The sequence below is a fragment of the Polyodon spathula genome, chromosome 43, assembly GCF_017654505.1.
Source record: "Polyodon spathula isolate WHYD16114869_AA chromosome 43, ASM1765450v1, whole genome shotgun sequence".
NCBI classification, from domain to species: Eukaryota; Metazoa; Chordata; class Actinopteri; order Acipenseriformes; family Polyodontidae; genus Polyodon; species Polyodon spathula.
Genome location: NC_054576.1, coordinates 1,719,498 through 1,742,548, shown reverse-complemented (window position 1 = coordinate 1,742,548; position 23,051 = coordinate 1,719,498). Strand labels below are relative to the sequence as shown.

The window sequence follows — 23,051 nt, the reverse complement described above, 5'->3', positions numbered from 1 at the left end:
TGCGTGTATGAAAGAAATTTACAATGAAGACTATATAAAATGCTTAAATGCATTGTGTAAATATTTGACAGTTAAAATTCTATTTTATTACAAACTTATTACCAAGAGAAGGAGAAGTGATACCTTTTATTGGACTAACTAAATCATAATTAGCCAGAAGCTTTCAGGACCTCAAGGTCTCTTCTTCAGGTGAAAGTAGGAAAGAGATGTAAACATCAACCTCTCTCTCCTAGTAAGGTATTGCTATTGTTTTTAAATGTTTCTATTTCACATAATGAATGTCAGCCTTGCTTGCCGTGTTGATCTAGGCTTGCACATACTCTCCATTTAAGAAGCAATATCAGTATTTAATACTCTGGAAATATGGGACCTTAGTCGGTCAGTATTTCCCTGGGAATACCTACAAGAAAAAAACTTCCACAAGCTTGTTGGTAACAGACTTGGTAGATTCAGAGTCTACAGGACCCATTAGCCACTGCCCAACAGCCAGCCTTAGCGGCATCATTTGTAATACCACAAGACGTGACATTTTTGTCAGTTTGTTAAATAGCGTCCAGTCCCACTAATATGGATCTGTTTTTGCACTGTAATCTCCACTTCATACCCAAAGTCATCTAAGACTAAAAGTATTGCCTGTGGTTCACTTTGTCAAGATTTTTATACTTCTCCACAAATCTTTCTTTGTGTAGGCTAGACAAATTAAGTTCCTTCAACCTGTCGTCATAGTCTCGTTCTTTTAATCCCTGTAATTCATCTAGATTAGTCATTAAGAATAGGAAATACTTCTGCTATCGCTCTGCCTGTTTCAAGAAGGGGACATTTCACGTGTCTGTTATCTTTACATTGATTTTGTTTGATAATTCACTGATGGTGAAAATAGCATGTTTTTAAAGGGTGAACATGAAAAAATAACTAAATTTGGCATTTGCTTTTTTTTTCAGGTAAGCATTTAAATATTTAGCATCATTTGTTGTACAATACTTTTCTAGAGAAAATGATCCAAGTTGAATGTGAGAACTGACTTCAAATATTATGTTTCATTGTGAAATATCTTGAAACACCTATTTTTAGACAGTGAAACGGCACCATTTTGTTTTTGACTGCCCAACAGAGCCGGCGTCTTTAACAAACTTGTTTTCTAAACTGAGAAAACATGTCTAAAAATGAGAGCATCAAGAGCAAAACAAAAACTGTGGGAACTAAAAAAAAACTAGAATTATCATAATCAGTCAGGTGGTGGAGAGGGGAGGGTGAGTGTATAGAGGGGAGGATGTGTGTGGAGAGGAGAGGGTGTTTGAGGAGAGGGGAAGGTGTGCGTGGAGAGGGGAGGATGTGTGTGGAGAGGGCAGGGAGGGTGTGGAGAGGGGAGGGTGTTTGTGGAGAGGTGATGGTGTAGAGAGGGGAGTGTGTGTATGGAGTGGGGAGGGTGTGTATGGAGAGGGGAAGGTGTTTGTTGAGAGGCGAGGGTGTCTGTGGAGAGGGGAAGTTGTGTGTGGAGAGGGAACGGTGTGTGGAGAGGGGAGGGTGTGTGTGGAGAGGGGAGGGTGTGTGTGCAGAGGGGAAGGTGTTTGTTGAGAGGCGAGGGTGTCTGTGGAGAGGGGAGGGTGTGTCTGGAGAGCGGACGATGTGTTTGGCGAGGGGAGGGTGGGTGTGGAGAGGGGAGGGTGTGTGTGGAGAGCGGGCGTTGTGTGTGGCAAGGGGAGGGTGGGTGTGGAGAGCGGACGGTGTGTGTGGAGAGGGGAAGGTGTTTGTTGAGAGGCGAGGGTGTCTGTGGAGAGGAGAAGTTGTGTGTGGAGAGGGGAGGGTGTGTGTGGAGAGCAGACAGTGTGTGTAGCAAGGGGAGGGTGTTTGTGGAGAGCAGACAGTGTGTGTAGCGAGGGGAGCGTGTGTGTGGAGAGGGGAGGGTATCTGTGCAGCCCTGCCCTGTCCTTGTTCCGTGTCTGCAGTGCAGCTGGATTGAGACCCTTCAGTCCTTCCATTCTTCTTCCAGTGTGGTCGAGAGAGCAACTCAACCTGGAAAAGACGATGCTGCGGATCCTGCTTCACATCTGCTTCTGTGAGTCTTCACTGATTTCATGTAAAGGGCTGGAGAAGGGGTCCAGTGCATAGTTATGGACGGGGTGGGAACACGTTCTGCGTTTCTGCAATTTTTGTCATTCATAACCGTTAAATACTTAGCAGTGGTCCATGTAGAAATATTAAAAGCAACTTAATAAATTCAATGTCTTTCGAAAGGCAATTGACACAATGCTTGGTTAATTTGAATTTTGTTGTTGTTTATTCAAAAAGTTTTTCTTGTGTTTTAAAAGGTCGTTGTCATACCGGAGGTAAAGCCGTTAGTAAGGGCTCCTGCTTAAAGGCTTACCACAGTAGATGTGCACAGTAATCTTGCAGTTTTCCCGTGGTTTTACTATGCATTTACCATAGTTTACCAGAGTTTGCAGTGTTTTGAATATACTTTACTGTAGTGCTCTGAGCTTTACAATGCTTCCCTGTGCTTTACCACACCTCTCTGTGCTTTATAATGCTTCACTCTGCTTTACCAGACCTCTCTATGCTTTACAATGCTTCCCTTTGCCTTACCATGCTTTCACTGTGCTGTATTAATGTCTTTTATAAGAACTGTGTCAAAGTATTTGGATTAAAAAAAGCCATACCGACGACCAGCGTGTTCTTTAAGAGACACGTGTATCACAAATAGAAAAAATAAAGACTAAGTTTGGCTTACTAAAACATAATAGCTGACTGAATTGTAGCATAGTAATAAATAAATAAATACAAATAAAAAAGACACTGATTCAATATGTGTCGTGTTTAAACACAACATCAATTTATTTGCATTTTGACTGCTTGCTTCTCTTAGTCTTTCCATTAAAATCCTTGAACGGGAGACTTTGAGAGCTGGATTGTGGAGCCCCACAGATGTACAGGACTCAAGAGCCATTCATTTAGACAGCCCTGGTTCAGAGTAAATAAGGAACTTTATTTAAAGTTTAAGGGAAAATATTTATAATGCATTATTGCTCCTTATGTGAAATCATACGTGTTTATGTGATTTTAAAGAAACTTCAATTTGCATTGTGAGGTCATTGTGGAGTCCTGCGCCTTTGTACAGCATTGGCTGTATTGAGACGACATTGTTTTAGAAAAAAAAAAGAAAGAAAAAAATACCTGTTAGGACCCTGTTCAGTTCCAGGACCCAAATACAATAAAAGGAGAAGCATGTTTCTCATATTTCTCATTTTGAAAATGTTCAGTCATCCTTTGTCCAAGCCCCTCGGGTTTTCTGGTTCAAGACAACGTGAAAAAAGAGAAACTATACAAGATGCACAGATTGTTCAGAAGATAGAGTACTCTGCTTTTAAAAAGCAACAATGCTATTGCTAATTCAGTTTATCTCTGGAGGCCTGGGTTCCAATCTGGGGGGGCAGGTGGCACAGACAGGCACAGAATTCACTAGCCTCCTGTCTTTCCCCTCCACCTGGAGGTCTTTGATGCATTCTCTATACATTAATAAGAGTTAAACTCATTTGCATTATATCACAGGCACAGTTCTCTGTAGATCCCTGATTTCATGATTCAAATTTCCCAGCTGTAATGGGTTTGATTGTTTTCGATCTGCACTGAGGTCGTATCTCTTTTTATTCTTCCAGGTCATCTTTTTGGGAAACAGAACATAGTTCCTGTAGCAGGTAGGTGAATTTCACAGTTTGCAGGCAATGCTATGTTATTGGAAGCTGTAAAGCTGCCTCCTTGTGTAGTTCTGTACCAGGAGCTGGCTCTTTAAAGAATCCTTCCACAGTGTGGCTTTCCATGCACTCTGCTTCATCGTCCATATAAAAACCTGATCGGTTTCTATAATATACTGCGAGACATGCCGTAGCTTATTATGAGGTATACTGTGTTGCTTTAAGGTGATGTATTCATATTTTTATATAGAGAGAAAAAATTCAGTCACTGATTGTGTACATTCCCAATTGGCATTAATTCATCTGGACACTGGTTCAGTTATCTGAACAGTTTCTTCAAGTCGTGGGCAAATTGCATTTAAATACTTATCTTATTTATCATGTGCTTTGTTTTGTTGTCGTTTTTGGAAAGTTATAACTGGCTTGAGGTATTGAAGAGTCACAAAGTATATCCAGAGAGTTTGTCCATATTTAGAATATGTAGGGGTCTGATCAGATTTACAGATATGTTGCTCTTGGGCTCTCCAGGACATATCTGCATATCCACATATCTCCATATATGCATATCCACAGATCTCCATATCTGCATATCCACATATCTCCATATCTGCATATCCACAGATCTCCATATCTGCATATCTTTCTATCTAATGTGCATAACCAATTAGGGATCTCCTTTTAATTTTGCAACCCTCTGGAAATCCCATCTCTCAGCTGTGAAATGTACCTGGTGCCTAATAATAATAATAATAATAATAATAATATTTTTTTATATATATAGCACCTTTATAGTGGACCACCATCACAAAGCTCTTTACAAGATACAAGACTGGGGTGTGTGAGCTATGCATCAGCTGCAGAGTCGCTTACAACAAAGTCTCACTCAAAAGACGCAGCACAAGGAGGTTCAATGACTTGCTCAGGGTCACACACAGTGAGTCAATGGCTGAGCTGGGATTTGAACTGGGGACCTTCTGGTTAGAAGCCTGTCTTTTGGGTGAGACATTGTTGTAAGTGACTTACAAAACTTTTCTCAAAACTTCCCAAAACTTTAACTGCAATTGGAGCTGTGATGCATTTTTCGATAAAACTTTTCGAAATCTTCTTCTTGGGAACCAGTGAAGTGATTGATCTGAAACTCGTCATATATCATCAGCATCCAAACCTGCATCAAGTTTGCAAAGCAGAAGTTGCTGTGATAAATTTTAATGTCAAAACGGCTGCCATAAATCTTATCGAAACGCACCCCTAACAACAAACTGCTGCTGTTTGAAAAGCGTTTGTCCAACAAACTCCAAACTTGGTAGTTATCGTCCCAATAACAATGGGATACAAATATGTGAAAATGTTGATGTTTTATAAAACAAGATGGCTGCCACTTATACGTTTACATTTGAACTTTAAACCTGTGTTTAAGTTGACAAACGATTTACTTGACTAACTCCTAACCCCACAAGCATCTTCCCTGATACTGTATCAGTACAACTGACTTTTAAAAAATTGTGTTGACCGGAAACAGAAATGGCCGTTTGACACATTTTTTTTTAGAAAACTTTCGAAATCTTCTTTGGCACCATTCAAGTGATTGATCTGACACTTGGCAGATATTATCAGCATCCAAACCTGCTTGCAAAGCAGAAGCTGTTGTGATACAATTCAATTACTGTTATTCTTACACTATACTACATAATAAGACAGTGTCTGGTTAACACTGTAGACGTGTACACAATAAATAAACAGATTTGTGTTTTCAGTGTATTTATGTAAGAATAAAAGCAAACTATTTGTGAGCAGCTGGTGCCAGCTGATCTTGTGCAATCTTCTGGGTAGCTGGGTGTGCAATAACACCAGAAGGCATTGGTTCTGTTTCAGGCTCCTCTTGCTCTGTCTCTGGCTGCTCAACACAAGGCAGCTGCCCAGGAGAGCTAAAAAACAAGAACCGGGTCATCATCCATCACACCATGCAAAACAAAACCAATGTCATTTATACAATGCTTGTGGAAGAACTCACACAACAAACAAAAAAGAAGAAACAATGAGCCAACAGATTTTGGTACGGAAATGTTCAGCTGCACTTTAAAACCATTAGCTACTGCAATGACTGCGGTTCCTCTGTAGTCGTTTCTTTCAGAATTGCTACATTTCCAGGTAGCAAGAGCTGAGATGATTTATGCAACACTACGCCCTTCTGTTTTCGATGATTCTATTATTAAACAGGCAGTGGGGGTATTTTTGGTTGACTGCAGTGTGCTTCTGTCAGTGAGCACAGCTCGGTGCTACTGAATCGGCCGAGCTGTGAGTAGAAGCAGGAAACCACAAGGCAGTCGCTTTATAAGTGAACTCCGCTTACTGATAAATTTCAAGAAACTCAGAATTAGACATGAAAAAAATGTGCATTGCACAACTAGCTACCATTTCAGTTATCAATCAGAAGGTGTTTACAGGATACATGGCAAGCCATAAAAAATTATGGTAAATGCATAGCGTGACCGACTTTTGTAAGTGGTCTCACATGTGCAGTTTTGAAAGAAGTGCATGTTACAGCAATGTGTCTTGACAGTCAAATCATCTGCCTGGCTGCAATGGTTAATTGTATAAATGAGAATAATTAAATATTAACTGTATTTAAAATGGAATATATAACAGTTTCATAGAAAGTGGTCCTAAACCATGTGGATTGTTAATTGGTTAATAACAGGATGGATGGTAAAGGGTTGGGGGCATTCTCACTGTCCAGGGGCCACAGGAAGAGCAAGACAAAATCATCAACCAAGCATCCTCGGACTAACTTCTGCAGCCAGAATGATTCAAAGCACACAAGCACACCACATGCTATCACTTCCTTTTTCATTATGAAGCATTGCATAGATCAGTGACCTGAGCTAGGACACATTTAGAAAAGTGTTTTATGCATATCATTATTTTGTAGCTATCTAATTGAGTGTTCAAATACAGTAATCCGTCGCATATCAGGGCAGATATGTAAAAAGCCAGATGTTTTAAAAACCATTGTACACAGCTGTAACAATTACTACATTCACACAATTATTGTTTTGAGATTTTGTTAGGGAGCTCCTTTAAATCCCTTGTTTAGAAAGATGCAGGTTATTAATGCTTGTGACAGGGTAGCTGTCTGCCGTGTGGGTGCGGGCATTCGCTGCTGAGTGACAGGCAGGAGAGCGAGACGCGGGTTGAAGCTGATACGCCCCCTGCAGGCGAACAGGATTTCTTTACTTATGAAGTCACCGAACAGCTCATGTGATACTACCAGCAATGGCAGCGCACGGAGCACACCCAACACAATATACTTTGGTAGACTCTATAATATCTGAAATAATTTTCTCTGTTCAGTAAAAAACGTTGCTGAAGAGGTTGATCGTGGCAGATATGCGACGGATTACTGCAATTAAAATAGGTCTTTTCAATTAATTTTGTGTTCCAGGCCATAGCTGTTAACAGCTCAGATCAGTGTTAGAGGAATTCAGTGCGACGGTTCGAAAAGTCAGACCGGAGACTGCAGAGTGGCAGAATTTCAGCAGCTGTAGACATGATATTTCATGTGTGAAGGCTGCATTCCAGCAGTGTGTGATGCACAGCTTAGTTTGAGCTGGACATCATTCTGCTGGGCATTTGGACAGATGAATGAAGAGACAATTAGTTGGTGTTGTGAAGCTTTCTCCTTTTGGGGAGGGAGAGCTGATCGGTTACTGGAAGGGAGCCTGATATGTCTTACTGGTGTTTTAAAAGGAGAGATGGAAACTATATGTGAACAAACTGGACAGTAAGGTCAGCCTTGCTTCCAAGGAAGCGGATTCACACAGAAAAGATTTAGTGTCAGTAAGCAGGCACTCAGAACCAGAATCATACTAAGGGCTTCTGGTTTTCAGGTTTTATCTTTGATCATGTGCTGTCCCTTTAAACATATTTTGAGCCGATTCGCTTTCTTAATCAAACACTAACTACCAAAGGAAGTTGTTTTTTTTTACCCTCATATCTTGATCGCTTTAACAAAGGACATGCACTGATCGCTCCTGATTCTATTTGAACCTGCATTTCCTTTCGGCTCTAATCATTCAGCTTATTAATTTCCACTGCTTTAGTTTATAGTAGTGCATCGCTTACCGAAACAATGTGGTATTCAGTTAAGGCTTGGCAGCTATAAAGGTTTAAAGGGGAGGCGAGAGATGGAAAATAAAAACCGAAAACTGGAAGCCCTAATCATACTGTACAATGAAATTCAAATTCAATGAGGGACACTTTCTGCAGATTTAAATATCATCTACAGCAGAGGTGTCCAATCCCGGTCCTGGAGGGTCATTCCACACCAGATTTAACAGATAAACTGATATAATGAACTACTTATCTGGATGGAGGTTTAATTGGTTCAATTAAACTATTTAGAACAGGGTTGGACCAGGAGTGGATGAGCCAACTTTGGCCACCTCTGGTCTACAACATAAGATCTGAGACTCAGCACATCTATCAAAGTCTTTTCTTTTAGAGAGTGCTTATGTGCGGCTGGTGGATGGCACTAGTTGCTGCTCTGGGAGAGTGGAGGTTTATCACGATGGCCAGTGGGGGACAGTGTGTGACAATTACTGGGACATGACAGACGCCCAGGTTGTGTGCAGGGAGCTGGGCTGTGGCTCCGCTGTGTCTGCTCCTGGCAACGCCCACTTCGGACAGGGGAGTGGAAAAATCTGGCTGGATGATGTAGCGTGCAGTGGATCAGAGAGCACACTGCACAGCTGTAGATCACGAGGATGGGGGAAACACAACTGCGGTCGTGGGAAAGATGCTGGAGTGGTTTGCACAGGTAGGAAGGCTTTATTTTTGCCTACTAAAAAACTTACATTATCGACTATTCCTTGACTTTAAGGAGTGTTTTTTTTTTTCTTTGAGAGTTCACAAACATTCTCATAGGTTAAATACAGAAATGTAATTAGACAGCCTGACACAAGGTGTTTCAACATTGCACACTTGATTTAATTCATGAAGAAGGACTTAAACAGTCATTAATAACACCTTCCTTAAAACCGTGCATGAGAAGGGCCAATCATTTTATACACAATGAACTTCTACTCCCACAGATATGGTGATCAGATTTCTAGAATGAAAAACATGTTGTCCAAGGTTTTATCAAGGTTCCTAAATAATCTGTTGAATTATTTGTTGCATTTATAGGCCTTTTAATGGGTGTTGGGTTTTGTTAATTCAACAATCTCAATTTTTAATTCCAGGAAAAAAAAAAAAAAAGTATTTAATCCCAACAGAGTGAGTTACAGAACTCCTGTATACAGAAATAAATCACAAGCACGTTATTTTATGCAGTTACACAGAGACTGCACAGAGGAAGATAGTGATCAATGAGCTTTTGCTCTGGGAGAGCGGAGGCACGAGAGGACACTGGAAGAGATGGATTGTCTGTCGCTGCTCACGAACCTATTCCTCGCTCACTTCTTATATACCTCTCTAACTGCATGATCTCATAAGCTTAACTTTTTCAGCTCAGTTAAAGCTCACTTATACTGTCTATTTTACAGTCCGTCACTTTGCATTCCTTTTCAAGGAGTTATTAGGCACGGCTTTCTCAAGATTGATTTATTTGACAGCCAAACTGAGAACAGAGCACATATGTGTAAAAATATTAACCCGTAACTTTTAACCTCTGAAAGTCACTTTTCTATGTTGGCAAAGGGGAAATGTTTAAATAGCCCTTGGGTTTGATGCATTTGTAATTGCTGTCAAGGTCAGAGCTAGGGATTCTGTGCATTTCTTTGTAAGGTTACTATTAACCACAGATAACAAAATGTAACTTAAAGGCTAAGCAGAGGGGTTCCGAAAAATATAACGTTATACATCCCTGCGTGTTGCTAGATCTGGTTAAATAACGTACCTGCAAATTGTCTTTTCATGGTTAACATCCTGCCAACTTTTTGCACTTATAATTTCAGAGTTTGAAAGCTTTTTTCAAAATGACCGCTGTAGTGCGCTGGGGTTTGAGATCTGTCCTCTAAATCACTGGTGAGCAAACTCTACAGTTATCAGAGTAAAAAGTTGTCAGGATGTTAAGAGTAAAAGGAAAAATGACAGATCTGTTATACAGTTGTAGCAGTACGTGGGCACAGGGGTGCTGGGGGTGTGGCAGCACCCCCTTTGGCTTTGCATGGCTTCCATCATATGCAGGGGTTACAGTCTTGTTCAATGGCTTTCAGCACCCCCACTATAAAAATGGTCCCAGTGCCACTGCGTGGGCGTGTGTAATGATGTATTGCTTAGAACCCTGCTACTTACTCCATAATAATGACTAAGTATTGGTTTAAAACATGCAACACAACAGATCCCCCTGTGATAAAGTATTGACCTCTGTCCTCAGCATCGCCCAGTGCTAATGTGAGGCTGATGAACGGGAATAGTTGCTGCTCTGGGAGAGTGGAGGTTTATCGCAGTGGCCAGTGGGGCACTGTGTGTGACGATTACTGGGACACGACAGACGCCCAGGTTGTGTGCAGGGAGCTGGGCTGTGGCTACGCTGTGTCTGCTCCTGGCAACGCCCACTTCGGACAGGGGAGTGGAACAATCTGGATGGACAGTGTAGCGTGCCACGGATCAGAGACCACACTGCTCAGCTGTGGATCACGAGGATGGGGAACACAAGGCTGTGCTCACAGTGAGGATGCTGGAGTGGTTTGTTCTGGTAAGATTTATATTTTACAAATAATGCACATCCACCTCAGTCACGATTTTTTAACTTAATTTAAAAAAAAAAAAACATTTTTGTGAACTCTAAGGGGTTCGAGAAACTAGCATCTATGCATAAAAAATAGCATCTATGCATTACGCAATAGATACATGGATATGAATCTTAACATATAGAGCACTTAATTTTTAAATAATTAATTTATTTTTGATCTTGTGATGTCCCTTTTAAAGATATTTTGAGCCGGCTCTATATCTTAATCAAACAAGATCACTTTTGTTTTGTTTTTCTCCGTGACACAAAAAAGTTAATTTGAATTAATTTAATTGTAATTAAGACAAAACTATTATTTGCAAAATGGGTTATAACATTTTGGCAACGAGTTATTAAGGTTTTAAATCAGGAAAAATCCATTCAACTTAATTCACTTTTAACGTGATCAAAAGCTAAAACAAAGACCCTTACATATAGTTAACTTCAGATTCTGACAAATAAAAGTTTGCAGCATCTTAATCCACACCTGTTCAGGTACATTTCAAATCCACTAACACAGTTTTTACACCTGCCAGCATTAAAGATTATATAGTGGGGTTTGCTACAACTGTAGGAGTAACCCTACCTGTAATTTGTATTTTCATTATTGACATCCTGACACATATGATTTTAAAGTCTGTTTAAAAGCTCTTTTCATTATGTCAGCTCTAGAGCACTGGGGGTTGAGATCAGGGGCATGTCTTCCGAATCATTATAGGAAGAGCGAGTAGAAAAAAACTATGGCTTTTGTGTTCTTTTGGGTCATTATTAGTTCTGGAACTAATGCTGTCAAGAAACTAAAAGAATGTGAACTTATTTTCAAACTGGGCACTTTGGAGCCATTTGGATTGAACCTTGTATTCTGAGATCATCAGCATCATCAGCGTTCTGGAATTTTGTTTAAGAGACCACTTGTTTGATTTTTTTTTATCAACTTTTATCAACAAGTGTTTTATCGACAACTTTTCTCAAACCATATATATAAACATGTTGTTATTTTGTACGAGTCGAGTAGTGACAGGGGGAGCTTGGTTAAACGAACGCTTCGTCTTGTATGTTTATTAATAACCAGTTCACAAAAACACCCTCTAATCTGCAAATGTCTGCAAACTGAAAAAAACACACGTTATTTCAGTAGCTACCCAAACACGTCAAATGAAATCAACAGAAATGATGACTAATAGTCCAGGTACACTATTTTTTTCCCACCATTATTTATTACATTTATATGCTTTATTATTATTATTATTATTATTATTATTATTATTATTATTATTATTATTATTATTAGTCCTATTTAATAGGCTGATTGGGCTCAATTGAGCATCTTCAACAAGAGGATGCTAACAAGATCAGCCAATTAACTAATTTTACCTAAAAACCAGTAAAAGGGCTTTAAATTAAATATTTAAATTTAAAAAAGAACAAAAAATAACCATGCAGAGCCCACTGGTCGACAAAACCTGTCCTGTCTCCAGCGGACTCCGCGGTACGGTGCGCTAAAGAAACCTTGGGACAGAACCAGGGCCGTGCAGTCAAAGAAACCCTCCTCGGTGATCATGCCCTTCCTGGTCTTGTAGCTTGCCCGTTTAGCAAGAGCCAGGAGCAGATTCACCAGGTCTCTCGTCTTGGTGGAGCCAAGAACAGGGTGCCTGAAAATCAACAGGCTGAGTGAAAAATGCCGGATAGAACACCAAAAGTAAAGCGTTAGCTCAGAAAAGTGCGACCTCTCTGTAGTAGTACTGTAGTAGTACAGTAATAGTACAGCTGTAGTAGTAGATCTGATAATGTATGGATTATTGCCAACATTGTCAAACAGGTAACACAGCAATAACTATCCATGATGTGGTAAGGAACAAAAAAAGCCTGAGGAGATTGCAGCTCCCTGCAGTGATCAAACCCCCAGTGCTCTAGAGCCGGCATTTTGAAAAGAGCTTTGAAACAGACTTTAAAGTTCTAAGTGTAAAAAGTCAACAGGATGTTAACAATGAAAAGAAAAATGACAGGTATGTTATTTAAACAGCTGCAGCAAGACATTGGGGTGTATAACGCTATATATTTTTTTAAAACTCTGCTACTTACTATATGAAAGAATCTTTGCTAACGGCTGCCCTATACGGAAGTTCAATGCAGATGCCAGTTTCTTGTCAGCAGCACCTCTAGTTTAACTTGAAGGTAAACTTGTAGAGTATCAATATGTATTGAGTTTCGAAAGCAGCAGGCATTTGTTACTGGACTTGTTATTTCAAATGAGTTTCAACATCATCCGAGTCAGTGGATTGCCTTAAAATATGCACTGGTTTGACAGAATAACCAGGAGACTGTTCTGCAACAGTGCTTGTCGGTAACTCTTGCGTACCTTTAGGGAGATCGAGGCTAGCCGATGGAGGCGGTCGCTGTGCTGGAAGAGTGGAGATTCAGTACAGGGGAGCGTGGGGCTCTGTCTGTAGTGATTCCTGGGGATTGGAGGATGGGGATGTGGTGTGCAGAGAGCTGGGGTGTGGGGATGCAGTGTCAGCCCCTCGTGGAGCTGTGTATGGGGTGGGGAGCGGAGCGATCTTCCTGGATAACGTGGACTGCACTGGGAATGAAACAATGCTCCATTACTGTGGATCCAGAGAGTTGAAGATACACAACTGTGCTGATAACCAGGATGCTTCAGTTATCTGCTTCGATGCAGGTGGGTGCTGTTTATCTCTGTCTTTTTTGAATCTCTTATCTCACAGCTAAATGCAATTTTGTATTTGTTTATGCATATAAGAAATACCCCAAACTAGGACCTATCACAGGGCCAATTCAAGAGAGGGATGTTGAACTATCGGAACGAGTCGGATTGTCCAGTTTCAGAGCCCCTGTAGTTATGAGATGTTAAAAAAAGACATCTCAGCACATAGGGTACGACAGTCCATTGGACAGCATTGGATCTCTACATAGTCACAGTGAAAACATCTTATATTGGGGGCTTGAATATTTAATGCTTAAAAATTAAAGCATGTATTTTATGCATAGAATGTAACGCAAGCTGATATCCACCTCACAAAATATATTATATTACTATATTTTGTGCACTGTGTAGATAAATAACAAGTGAACGGTATATCTAGGATGTGGATTAACCAAAGTGTTGTGTTTCATGCAGGTGTGATGACAAAGCCATCAGTCTTCTTGCAGTCCAGTTACGCTTCATTTCAACCTGGTGAAAATGTCAGTCTAGTATGCACTGCTCCCTCCAGACTCTACACAAGCATGGATTTCTATTTGTACAAAAGGGGCTCTGGAAACTACAGCTGCAAAGAGAGTGCTGCGTCTCCACAGAGCAGCGTCACTTTCACTGTGCCCGTCATCTCTGAGGCACAGCAGGGGAGCTACAGCTGTGTGTATAAAGTGCAGGGGAGAACAAAGAGCTTCAGCTCCCCTCATAGTGACCCTGTATACATCATAGTGGGTGAGTGTCTCCTATCCGCTTCCCCGCTGAAACCCCTTCTCGTGAATCTCTAATAACATTGACCTGATATAACTGTGTGTCAGGGCTCACGCCCTGCACTTAAGAACATAAGAAAGGTTACAAACGAGAGGAGGCCATTTGGCCCATCTTGCTCATTTGGTTGTTAGTAGCTTATTGATCCCAGAATCTCATCAAGTAGCTTCTTTAAGGATCCCAGGGTGTCGGCTTCAACAACATTACTGGGGAGTTGGTTCCAGACTCCCACGATTCTCTGTAAAAAAAAGTGTCTCCTATTTTCTGTTCTGAATGCCCCTTTATCTAATCTCCATTTGTGACCCCTGGTCCTTGTTTCTTTTTTCAGGTCGAAAAAGTCCCTTGGGTCGACACTGTCAATACCTTTTAGAATTTTGAATGCCTGAATCTTTGTTCTTTGTTCAAGACTGACTAGATTAAATTCTTTGAGCCTGTCTGCATATGACATGCCTTTTAAACCCAGAATAATTCTGATTGCTCTTCCTTTTTGTAGTGAGGTGACTAGAACTGAACACAGTATTCTAGATGAGGTCTTACTAATGCATTGTAAAGTTTTAACATTACCTCCCTTGATTTAAATTCAACACTTTTCACTATATATCCGAGCATCTTGTTGGCCTTTTTTATAGCTTCCCCACAATGTCTAGATGAAGACATTTCTGAGTCAACATAAACTTCTAGGTCTTTTTCATAGATTCCTTCTTCAATTTCAGTATCTCCCATGTGGTATTTATAATGCACATTTTTATTGCCTGCATGCAGTACCTTACACTTTTCTCTATTAAATGTCCTTTGCCATGTGGCTGCCCAGTCTGAATGCTGTCTAGATCCTTTTGAATGATCTTTGCTGCTGCAACAGTGTTTGCCACTCCTCCTATTTTTGTGTCATCTCCAAATTTAACAAGTGTGCTTACTATACCAAGAATCTAAGTCATTAGTGTAGATTAGGAATAGCAGAGGACCTAATACTGATCCCTGTGGTACTCCATTGGTTACCACACTCCATTCTGAGGTTTCTCCTCTAATCGGTACTTTCTGTTTTCTACATGTTAACCACTCCCTAATCCATGTGCATGTGTTTCCTTGAATCCCAACTGCGTTCAGTTTGAGAATTAATCTTTTGTGCGGGACTTTGTCAAAAGCTTTCTGGAAATCTAAATAAACCAATTCATATGCTTTGCAATTATCCATTGTCGATGTTGCGTCCTCAAAAAAAAATCAAGCAGCTTAGTTAGACACGATCTCCCTTTGCTAAAACCATGCTGACTGTCTCCCAGGATACTGTTACCATATAAGTAATTTTCCACTTTGGATCTTATTATAGTTTCCATAAGTTTGCATAAGTTTGCATATAATAGAAGTCAGGCTTATTGGTCTGTAATTATGTGGTTTGGTTTTGTTTCTCTTTTTGTGGATCGGTATTACGTTTGCAATTCTCCAGTCTGTCGGTACAACCCAGTTGTTTGTGACCAATGCAGCTATAATATCTGCCTAAAATAAAATGTAAATTCTTTCCCTAAAAATTTAGAGAAGCTGTGTCCTCCCTCTTTAAAAAAAAAAACTTACCGGCAGCCAAATTATTATTTTTCGTTTATGCATAAGCAAATGAAAATGTGTAAAAACTTTTTTTGGCAAAAATAACGCACTTATAAATAGCACAACGTATTATTCAGATTAGATCAATAACAGGAGTTGTTTGTGACAGAAACAGAGCATTATCAAAGGGCGCTGTCCTATCAGATTGAATTATTTGTGAACAGGACATAAAATGGAAATCACTGGTGAAATTATTTGAAATTATTGGAACTTCAGTAAGAAAATCAAAGAACACAGGTGTGTTCCAGACAATGACTGGAAACGTTTACAACAGGACCACAGCAGCCATGGCAGAGGTCAACGTCACAAGCACACCAGGCATGCAGGGTTTATGTAATCCACACCCACGATCAAACTTGAATGAGAGAACCACAGAATACAGCTGTGCGCTGCGTATGAAGCCAATATCTCTCAGTATTCTGGAAGATGCCTCAATTCTGGTGAATAGGTACATTATCATTTTGAAAGTAGCCGTGAGGGTTCAGCATTGTAGGGGTGGCTTGATCTACAAGGATGCTTGAGTGAACTTAAGGCAGTGTCTTACCCAGCTGTAATGACTCTAGTTTAGGCATTCCTGAGAATTGAGCACTCTTTTTTTCTTTTTCCAGTGGATCTGAAGCCGCCAGATATCTCTCTCAACCAGGCTGCTGGTGCTGTTACAAGAGGAGCCAGTTTTGATATCACCTGCAGCTCTGCACAGCAGCACACAGAGGGAATCTTCCACCTCTTCAGACTCCCTGCAGGGTTCAATGAGAGCTGGAGTCTGTCTGCACCAGCCAGCAAGCAGACTGCCCTGTTCAGCTTCCATGCTGCAGACTCCGCACACGAGGGCAATTACTCCTGCCAGTATCAGAGCCGGGTATCAGGGAGAGAGTTTGAATCCCCAATGAGCGAACCACTTTGCATCACACTCAGAGGTAAGCAGCAAACAAATCTGGGCTGGAGTTGAACCTTCTAGTGGAAATTATTACCCTGAGGGTTGCAAAAGTGCCAAACAGTGAGGAGCAGAGGTTCTTTGCCCACTGGAGGGGTATCTGCAACCCAATCTGATTTGGTGAACCATTCAATGCAGGAGTTTATTTCTATTCTTTGGTACTTAAGTGAATAGATGAGAGCAGATGAAACAAAGGTTTGTTGCACCCCTGCCAATAACACTGCAGCCTCTAAAGTATTACTTTTTCATTTCCTAGATTTTGAGCATCCTCTACTTGGGTTCAGTGGCTCAACATGCAAGCGAAACATATCAAAACATATCCTAAAAAATATTTGAAATATATTTGGAAATATATTTGGAAACATATATTGCAACATTCAAAAATGGCTGCTAAAAAGTCTGAAATATATATTTAAATACAATATATATATATATATATATATATATATATATATATATATATATATTATATATATATATATATATATATATATATTATATACATATGATGCAATGCAGGTGCATATTTTAGATACATTTGGTAATAAGTTGCAAAACATTTTCTAAATAGAAATAATTTTTCAATATATTTTGATGAAATTCTTGACTTTACTATTACTGAAATATGTGAAACATTGAATATTGTTAAATACTGTTGTTAAATATATGGGGAATATGCATTGCACTGTAAGACATATATTTAAAAAAATGAAAACAACACACTGTAACATATTCATAGTAGAGAAATCTGTTGTTTTCAGTCAGAAGGGTTTATATTTTTTACTTTCTAATCAGACTGATTTGGTTATACGATAGTGTATATTTAATTGCTGTAAATTTGTAAAATGCTAGGTTTTAATATGATTGCTGGATGTAATTGTGAACTATAACATTTTCTATGATTGTTGAACGTAATTGAATGATAAAGGATGTTTAAAACAATGTTTCAGAGTCGGTCCTGGTTCCAGTGGTAGCTGCTGTCAGTGTGACTACACTGCTGCTGCTGGTTCTTATCCTCATGCTCCTGAGATGTAAAAAGAAAAGGACAGAGCACAGCAAGAAGGAAGTGAGCTTTGCAGGTGAGCAGCAGCACTGATATGAGAGGGCGGCAGCTCTGTCAATCACACTGGCTTCAGTCTCATCAGCTCTGTCAATCACACTGGCTTCAGTCTCATCAGCTCTGTCAATCATACTAGCTTCAGTCTCATCAGCTCTGTCAATCACACTGGTTTCAGTCTAATCAGCTCTATCAATCACACTGGTTTCAGTCTCATCAGCTCTGTCAATCACACGGGCTTCAGTCTCATCAGCTCTGTCAATCACACTGGTTTCAGCCTCATCAGCTCTGTCAATCACACGGGCTTCAGTCTCATCAGCTCTGTCAATCACACGGGCTTCAGTCTCATCAGCTCTGTCAATCACACTGGTTTCAGTCTCATCAGCTCTGTAACTCATTTTGAGATTTCTGGATCACTGAGCTGAGGGCTTCCCTCCGCACCCGCTTCAATTCTTTAACCTCTAGCCGTGTGCTCTTCCTCACACAGATATGCGGAATACATACGCCTCACAACGAACTGGTGCTCTTGCATCAGAAGAGGAGAGTGACTTGGTCTACGAGAATACCGACTTCAGTGAGCCTGACTATGGGATCCCAAAGGGCTCTGCAGAAGGAGATGAAGATTGCATTTATGAAAATTTTGGCTGAACGAGAGGGGTGTGTTTCAGACTCCCCCTAGGAGTCTCACTAAGCTGTGCTTCCCCTTCTTATAAACAGTATAAATGAATCAGACACCACTGACATCCTTAACAATATCCAGTGAGGTACTCCTACCGTGGGCATTTTCATATCTGACCCCTCTACTAACTGATGGACCGCTGGTCCAAAACAGTAAATTCAGCTCTTAGCAGTACAGAATGGGTTCAGGTGTCGATAAAAACGAAAGCATGTTTGGGAATTCAGTTTCCCTTTTTCCACGCTTTCACTGCATATAAAACAAACTGCCCAGTTCAACCACGTTCAGTAAAATAAAACAAGGGATTGTGTCATCACTGTACCACGACAAAAGCTGAAACAAGATGTGTTTGCCAATCTCCAAAGCCAGATTATGTTTTTGCGTGTGTGTGTGTGTGTGTGTGTGTGTGTTTTCTAAATTCATTTCTATCTTCGATTAGAAGGAAATTTTTTGATGGTGGCGTAGAAATTTTTTTTTTTTTTGGGGGGGGTGGGGGGGGGGGGGGGGGTCAGGTGAATCGCCTTAGTTTTCTTACATACACATTCTACTGTAGTGGAAAGCCTTTTGAGAGATATCCGCTAGACTTGAGCAACGTGCCCTGACAAGGGGTCTAAGAATAACTCATAAATGAATTCAAAGCAGGTTGGACCTCCTTTCAATTATTGTTTGCTTTAATGCTGGACTAATAGAGGATGAAAAACAAACTGTAGTCATTGTAAATGGCAGGCTGTGAGCGTAAACTCTTATAATGTGTGTACAGGAAAGCTTTTCAGATATGCTGTGTACCTTTGCAAATAAATGCCTTGGAAGTTGAGTCTGTTGACGTGTTTATTACAACAAAAAAATGCAAAGGGGAATACTACTGTATTATAAACCAGTGCTAATCAAGACTTTAAAAACAAAACATGTTCTTAACATTTTTTTAACTTTATTAACATCATCACTGGTCAACCTTAAAAGCAGTGGCTGAAAGCTTCTGCGCTTTCAGAAAGGAACGCTCCTGCACGGTACAGTTCATTCAAAGCAATTCACACAGTGCAGTGAACATAGACAGCGGCAATAAACCCCAATTCACACAGTGCAACGATGCAGCTCCTTTAAAACTCTGCCCCCTGTCGCCTGGTCTTGACCTCTGTGAAGATGATGGCTGAGATCATTCCAATCAGACCACAGATTATGACGGCAGCGTGGACCCTGGAGACAAGAACACTGGAGGAGGCAGGGCACGGAAAACCTGTACACAGAAATAGGAGGGAGGGTGAGAAGGGGCAGAGGGGATAGATAGGGGAAGAGGAGCGAGAGAGGGATAGAGTCAGAAAGAGATGTAGGAGGAGAGAAGGGAGGAGAATTTCATTACTGTTAAGAAAGGAAAATCTAAAAAAAAACACATCTACATACCAATGCAAAGGAACTTCAACTTTCACTTCAAGGCAGATGTGAAACTCGATTTGATAAATCCAGTTTCCCATTTCCCTCGGTCCACTCCTAACTGAAACTAAACATTATGAGGTTTTAAAATAATACTGTAAGCGTGAGTACCATGCTTCCCACAGCAAACCAAGACTGTTGATTTCAGTAGAATAGCTTGATGTTTATTATACAGAGCTGGTGGTGTGGACGTACATTTCTGTTATTGGTTTTTTCAGATATGGAATCTGATATTTTGATGCTGAGTAGATGCTTAATTGAATGCAATGTGTTCAGTGAGACATGCATGCTTACGTCTTTGTTAATATAATAAGGAGAAAGATTGAAGATGAGTTGCCCTGTTTAGCCAAGCACATCGTCAACAGAGCCTACAGTAGAATACTAACCATAGAAAAATAATAAAGCAAATACTGTGCAAATCTCAAGTGTCTGTGTGTGTGCGCGTGTGTGTGTGTGTGCGTCTGTGTGTGTCTCAGTGTCAGTGTGTGTATGTGTGTGTGTGTGTATATAGATTATTGAGTTGTATACTTGCAGATCTAGCATGTATTGATATTTGATTTCTGTATATTCTTTTCTGCTCAAATTATAATAGAAGTTTATACTCTATCTATACATACCCACTGGCGAGTGGCACTTTAGAAATTACAAAAAATAAATAATTAATATGCATGTGATGGCTAATATATTATAATGTGATGACATGCTGGTAGAATTATTTCCCTTCAGTCTGGTCAGTCAGCTGGTCAGCGTAATTTTCCTCTTCAAGCCCGATGTCCGCACCACGCCGGCACTCGACCTGCTTGAGATCAGTCGATTGAATGGGACGCTATCAAGTAAAAACCATCCCACAGCAACGGGTCGATAGGTAGCTTCTAGCCTCCCAACAGGGAGAATCGGCCCGGATCAAGAGCTGTAATGGATGAGGTGGCCGCTAGAGGGCGCTAAAAAGCAGTGTTGAAATAATACTAAAAATTACTTTAATAGCAACACAGTTAGAACATAAGAACATAAGAAAGTTTACAAACGAGAGGAGGCCATTCGGCCCATCTTGCTCGTTTGGTTGTTAGTAGCTTATTGATCCCAAAATCTCATCAAGCAGCTTCTTGAAGGATCCCAGGGTGTCAGCTTCAACAACATTACTGGGGAGTTGATTCCAGACCCTCACAATTCTCTGTGTAAAAAAGTGTCTCCTATTTTCTGTTCTGAATGCCCCTTTTTCTAAACTCCATTTGTGACCCCTGGTCCTTGTTTCTTTTTTCAGGCTGAAAAAGTCCCACAGTTGGGTTTAGCGGTTAAGATTAGTTTAGTTGTAGGTTTAGGGGTAGGGAGTAGATTTGGGGGTTAGTAGGGACCTACTGGCCAATTCCTATAGGCTGATTTTCAACCCCACTCCTTACATAATAAATATATGTTATTATTATATTATATATTATATTATTATATTATAATTAAATAAGAAATTTCCATTGGGGTGTAGGACTACAAAGGTATATTCGGATTATTCACAGTGGAGTTTTGCTGCTCACGTAAACGCACAAGTGTACACACCGTCCTGAAAGAAACTCTCAAGACCTCTCTGTTAAACGAGTGGGAATAACAGAAGTGCATCGATAAACAACAAGAATGAAATGCAATTAAGATCAGCGATGAGTCGCTCAGAATAAATTTAAAAGTACATCATGTGATCAAAAATAAAAAAAAAAAAACCAAAACTCCAAGCCATAAACACAACTGATGTTTCTCATTGCACCTTCAAATTTATTGCAGTAGGCCTATTTCTAAAGCGTGTCAGCTTTTCTTTAGATAATTAACTTTTGGTTTCCTGTTTGCTGCTTTTTTTTTTTTTTTGAAGATGTGAAAGATGCCACTTCTGTGTTTTACCCATTGCTCAGTATCGAGGTCAGCTAACAATAGCATTGAAAATGTTTAGAACGGAATTGAGAAGTGCATCAGAGTTTCTTTTTTTTTTAAATGCTTGCTGCACATTTGTAGGTCGCTAGCGGGTAATTGGGTAAGATGATGGTTTCACCTATAAGCAATTGCATTGCTCTACCTGCACAGACGACTCCTGCATCCTCTCCGTGGTTGCAGTTGCTTGTCCCGACTCCCGGGTTTACACACTGGGTGAGGGAGGATTCGGAACCAGTGCAGGTTGCGTTGTACACCCACACCGGACCGACCCCTCTGCCGAAGTGTGCGCCCCCTGGTGCTGAAACCACGTCACCGCAGCCCAGCTCTCTGCACACAACCCGAGCGTCCAGAGAGTCCCAGCCATCGTCGCACACTGACCCCCAGTGGCCGTCATGATGAACTTCAACTCTCCCAGAGCAGCTGCTACCATTCGCCAGCCGGACACCGGCGCCGTCTGCAATGAAAGGGGTGAGCCGCCTCATTTTTTAATTACCGCAAATAAGTGCCTGGCCTCCCACTAGGGTATTTTGAGTACCAGCAGTTAATAATTTCATTTCATATATAAGCCCATTTGCCCGAGCACACGCGTCCCCCTGCAGCTGATAAAAATTCACAGACAACACACGGGAGTAAACGAATTAAAAAAAAATAATGATATAGTTTTTTTTCCCTTACATTCTTTGACAAGTCTTTCTCGATGTCTTCGATAGAAACGTTTACAGAAACGTAATGAATTCAATGGCAAATGTATAAAGCTTTTTTTTTTGTATACAAGAGCAGTTAGATTTTTGTTCCTATTGAAATCTCATTTTGAGAGATACCTACCAACCAGTGGCAGGAAAGCAATAATCTTCAGGAGTGCAAATGGTGCCATGTCCTTGAAATTACAGCAGAGCAAAAATATCTTATTCAGTTCAACTTTAAATCTTGGCTCAGTCAGGTAAAACACACATCACCTGCAGGAATGCAGAGCCCTGCTTTGAAATGGGTGGACATGTATCGGTACATAGATCCACTTATTATTTTGGAAGTAATGCATGTCATTAAAACCATAATGGAGAAGCGAAAATGAAGACAAAATCTTGTGAGTTTCAAGCCCCCCTCAGGACAGCGCGAAACAAACCGGCCACATGAAGCTCTAATAAATCACTCACTTTCAGACTGATTGATTTATTTATATTTATATGGCGCTTTTTATCATGAGGACCTCAAGGCGCTTTACAGCAGTTTCCAATATAATTCAACATTTAAACTGCAAAAATATTTCCTTTAAAACAGTCTAAAATGATGGTAAATGAAGCCATTTTATAAAAATGGGTCTTCAGTGCTGTTTTAACAGTAGAAAGATTCCCTGCTTTTTTTGACTGAAGATGGTAGAGTATTCCACAACATTGGAGCTTTACAAGAGAAGACTCTCCCTCCCTCAACATCTTCATTCACTGTTGGAGTAACCAACAGTCATGTGAGCTTTGAGCATGACATGGATTGTAAGGGGGTCAGCAACTCCTGGAAATAACTCACTAGGAATCCATTTAGGGCTTTATAAGTT

General features: G+C 40.4%; 2 protein-coding genes across 2 annotated transcripts; one reads left to right on the top strand and one right to left on the bottom strand.

Moving 5' to 3' along the window:
* Positions 1–1,880: 1,880 nt before the first annotated feature.
* Positions 1,881–18,576, top strand: LOC121305377 (deleted in malignant brain tumors 1 protein-like). Its single transcript, XM_041236985.1, has 9 exons — positions 1,881–2,056; positions 3,654–3,692; positions 8,191–8,505; positions 10,066–10,386; positions 12,788–13,102; positions 13,562–13,867; positions 16,105–16,413; positions 17,381–17,509; positions 17,975–18,576. Exons 1-9 carry the CDS (start codon positions 2,026–2,028, stop codon positions 18,133–18,135), a joined length of 1,926 nt encoding a protein of 641 aa, XP_041092919.1. The 5' UTR covers positions 1,881–2,025; the 3' UTR covers positions 18,136–18,576.
* A 108-nt stretch (positions 18,577–18,684) lies between these two features.
* LOC121305417 (galectin-3-binding protein A-like) lies at positions 18,685–22,487 on the bottom strand. Its single transcript, XM_041237073.1, has 3 exons — positions 22,328–22,487; positions 21,645–21,956; positions 18,685–19,397 (listed from the first exon to the last, which is right to left on the bottom strand). Exons 1-3 carry the CDS (start codon positions 22,374–22,376, stop codon positions 19,261–19,263), a joined length of 498 nt encoding a protein of 165 aa, XP_041093007.1. The 5' UTR covers positions 22,377–22,487; the 3' UTR covers positions 18,685–19,260.
* Positions 22,488–23,051: the final 564 nt, after the last annotated feature.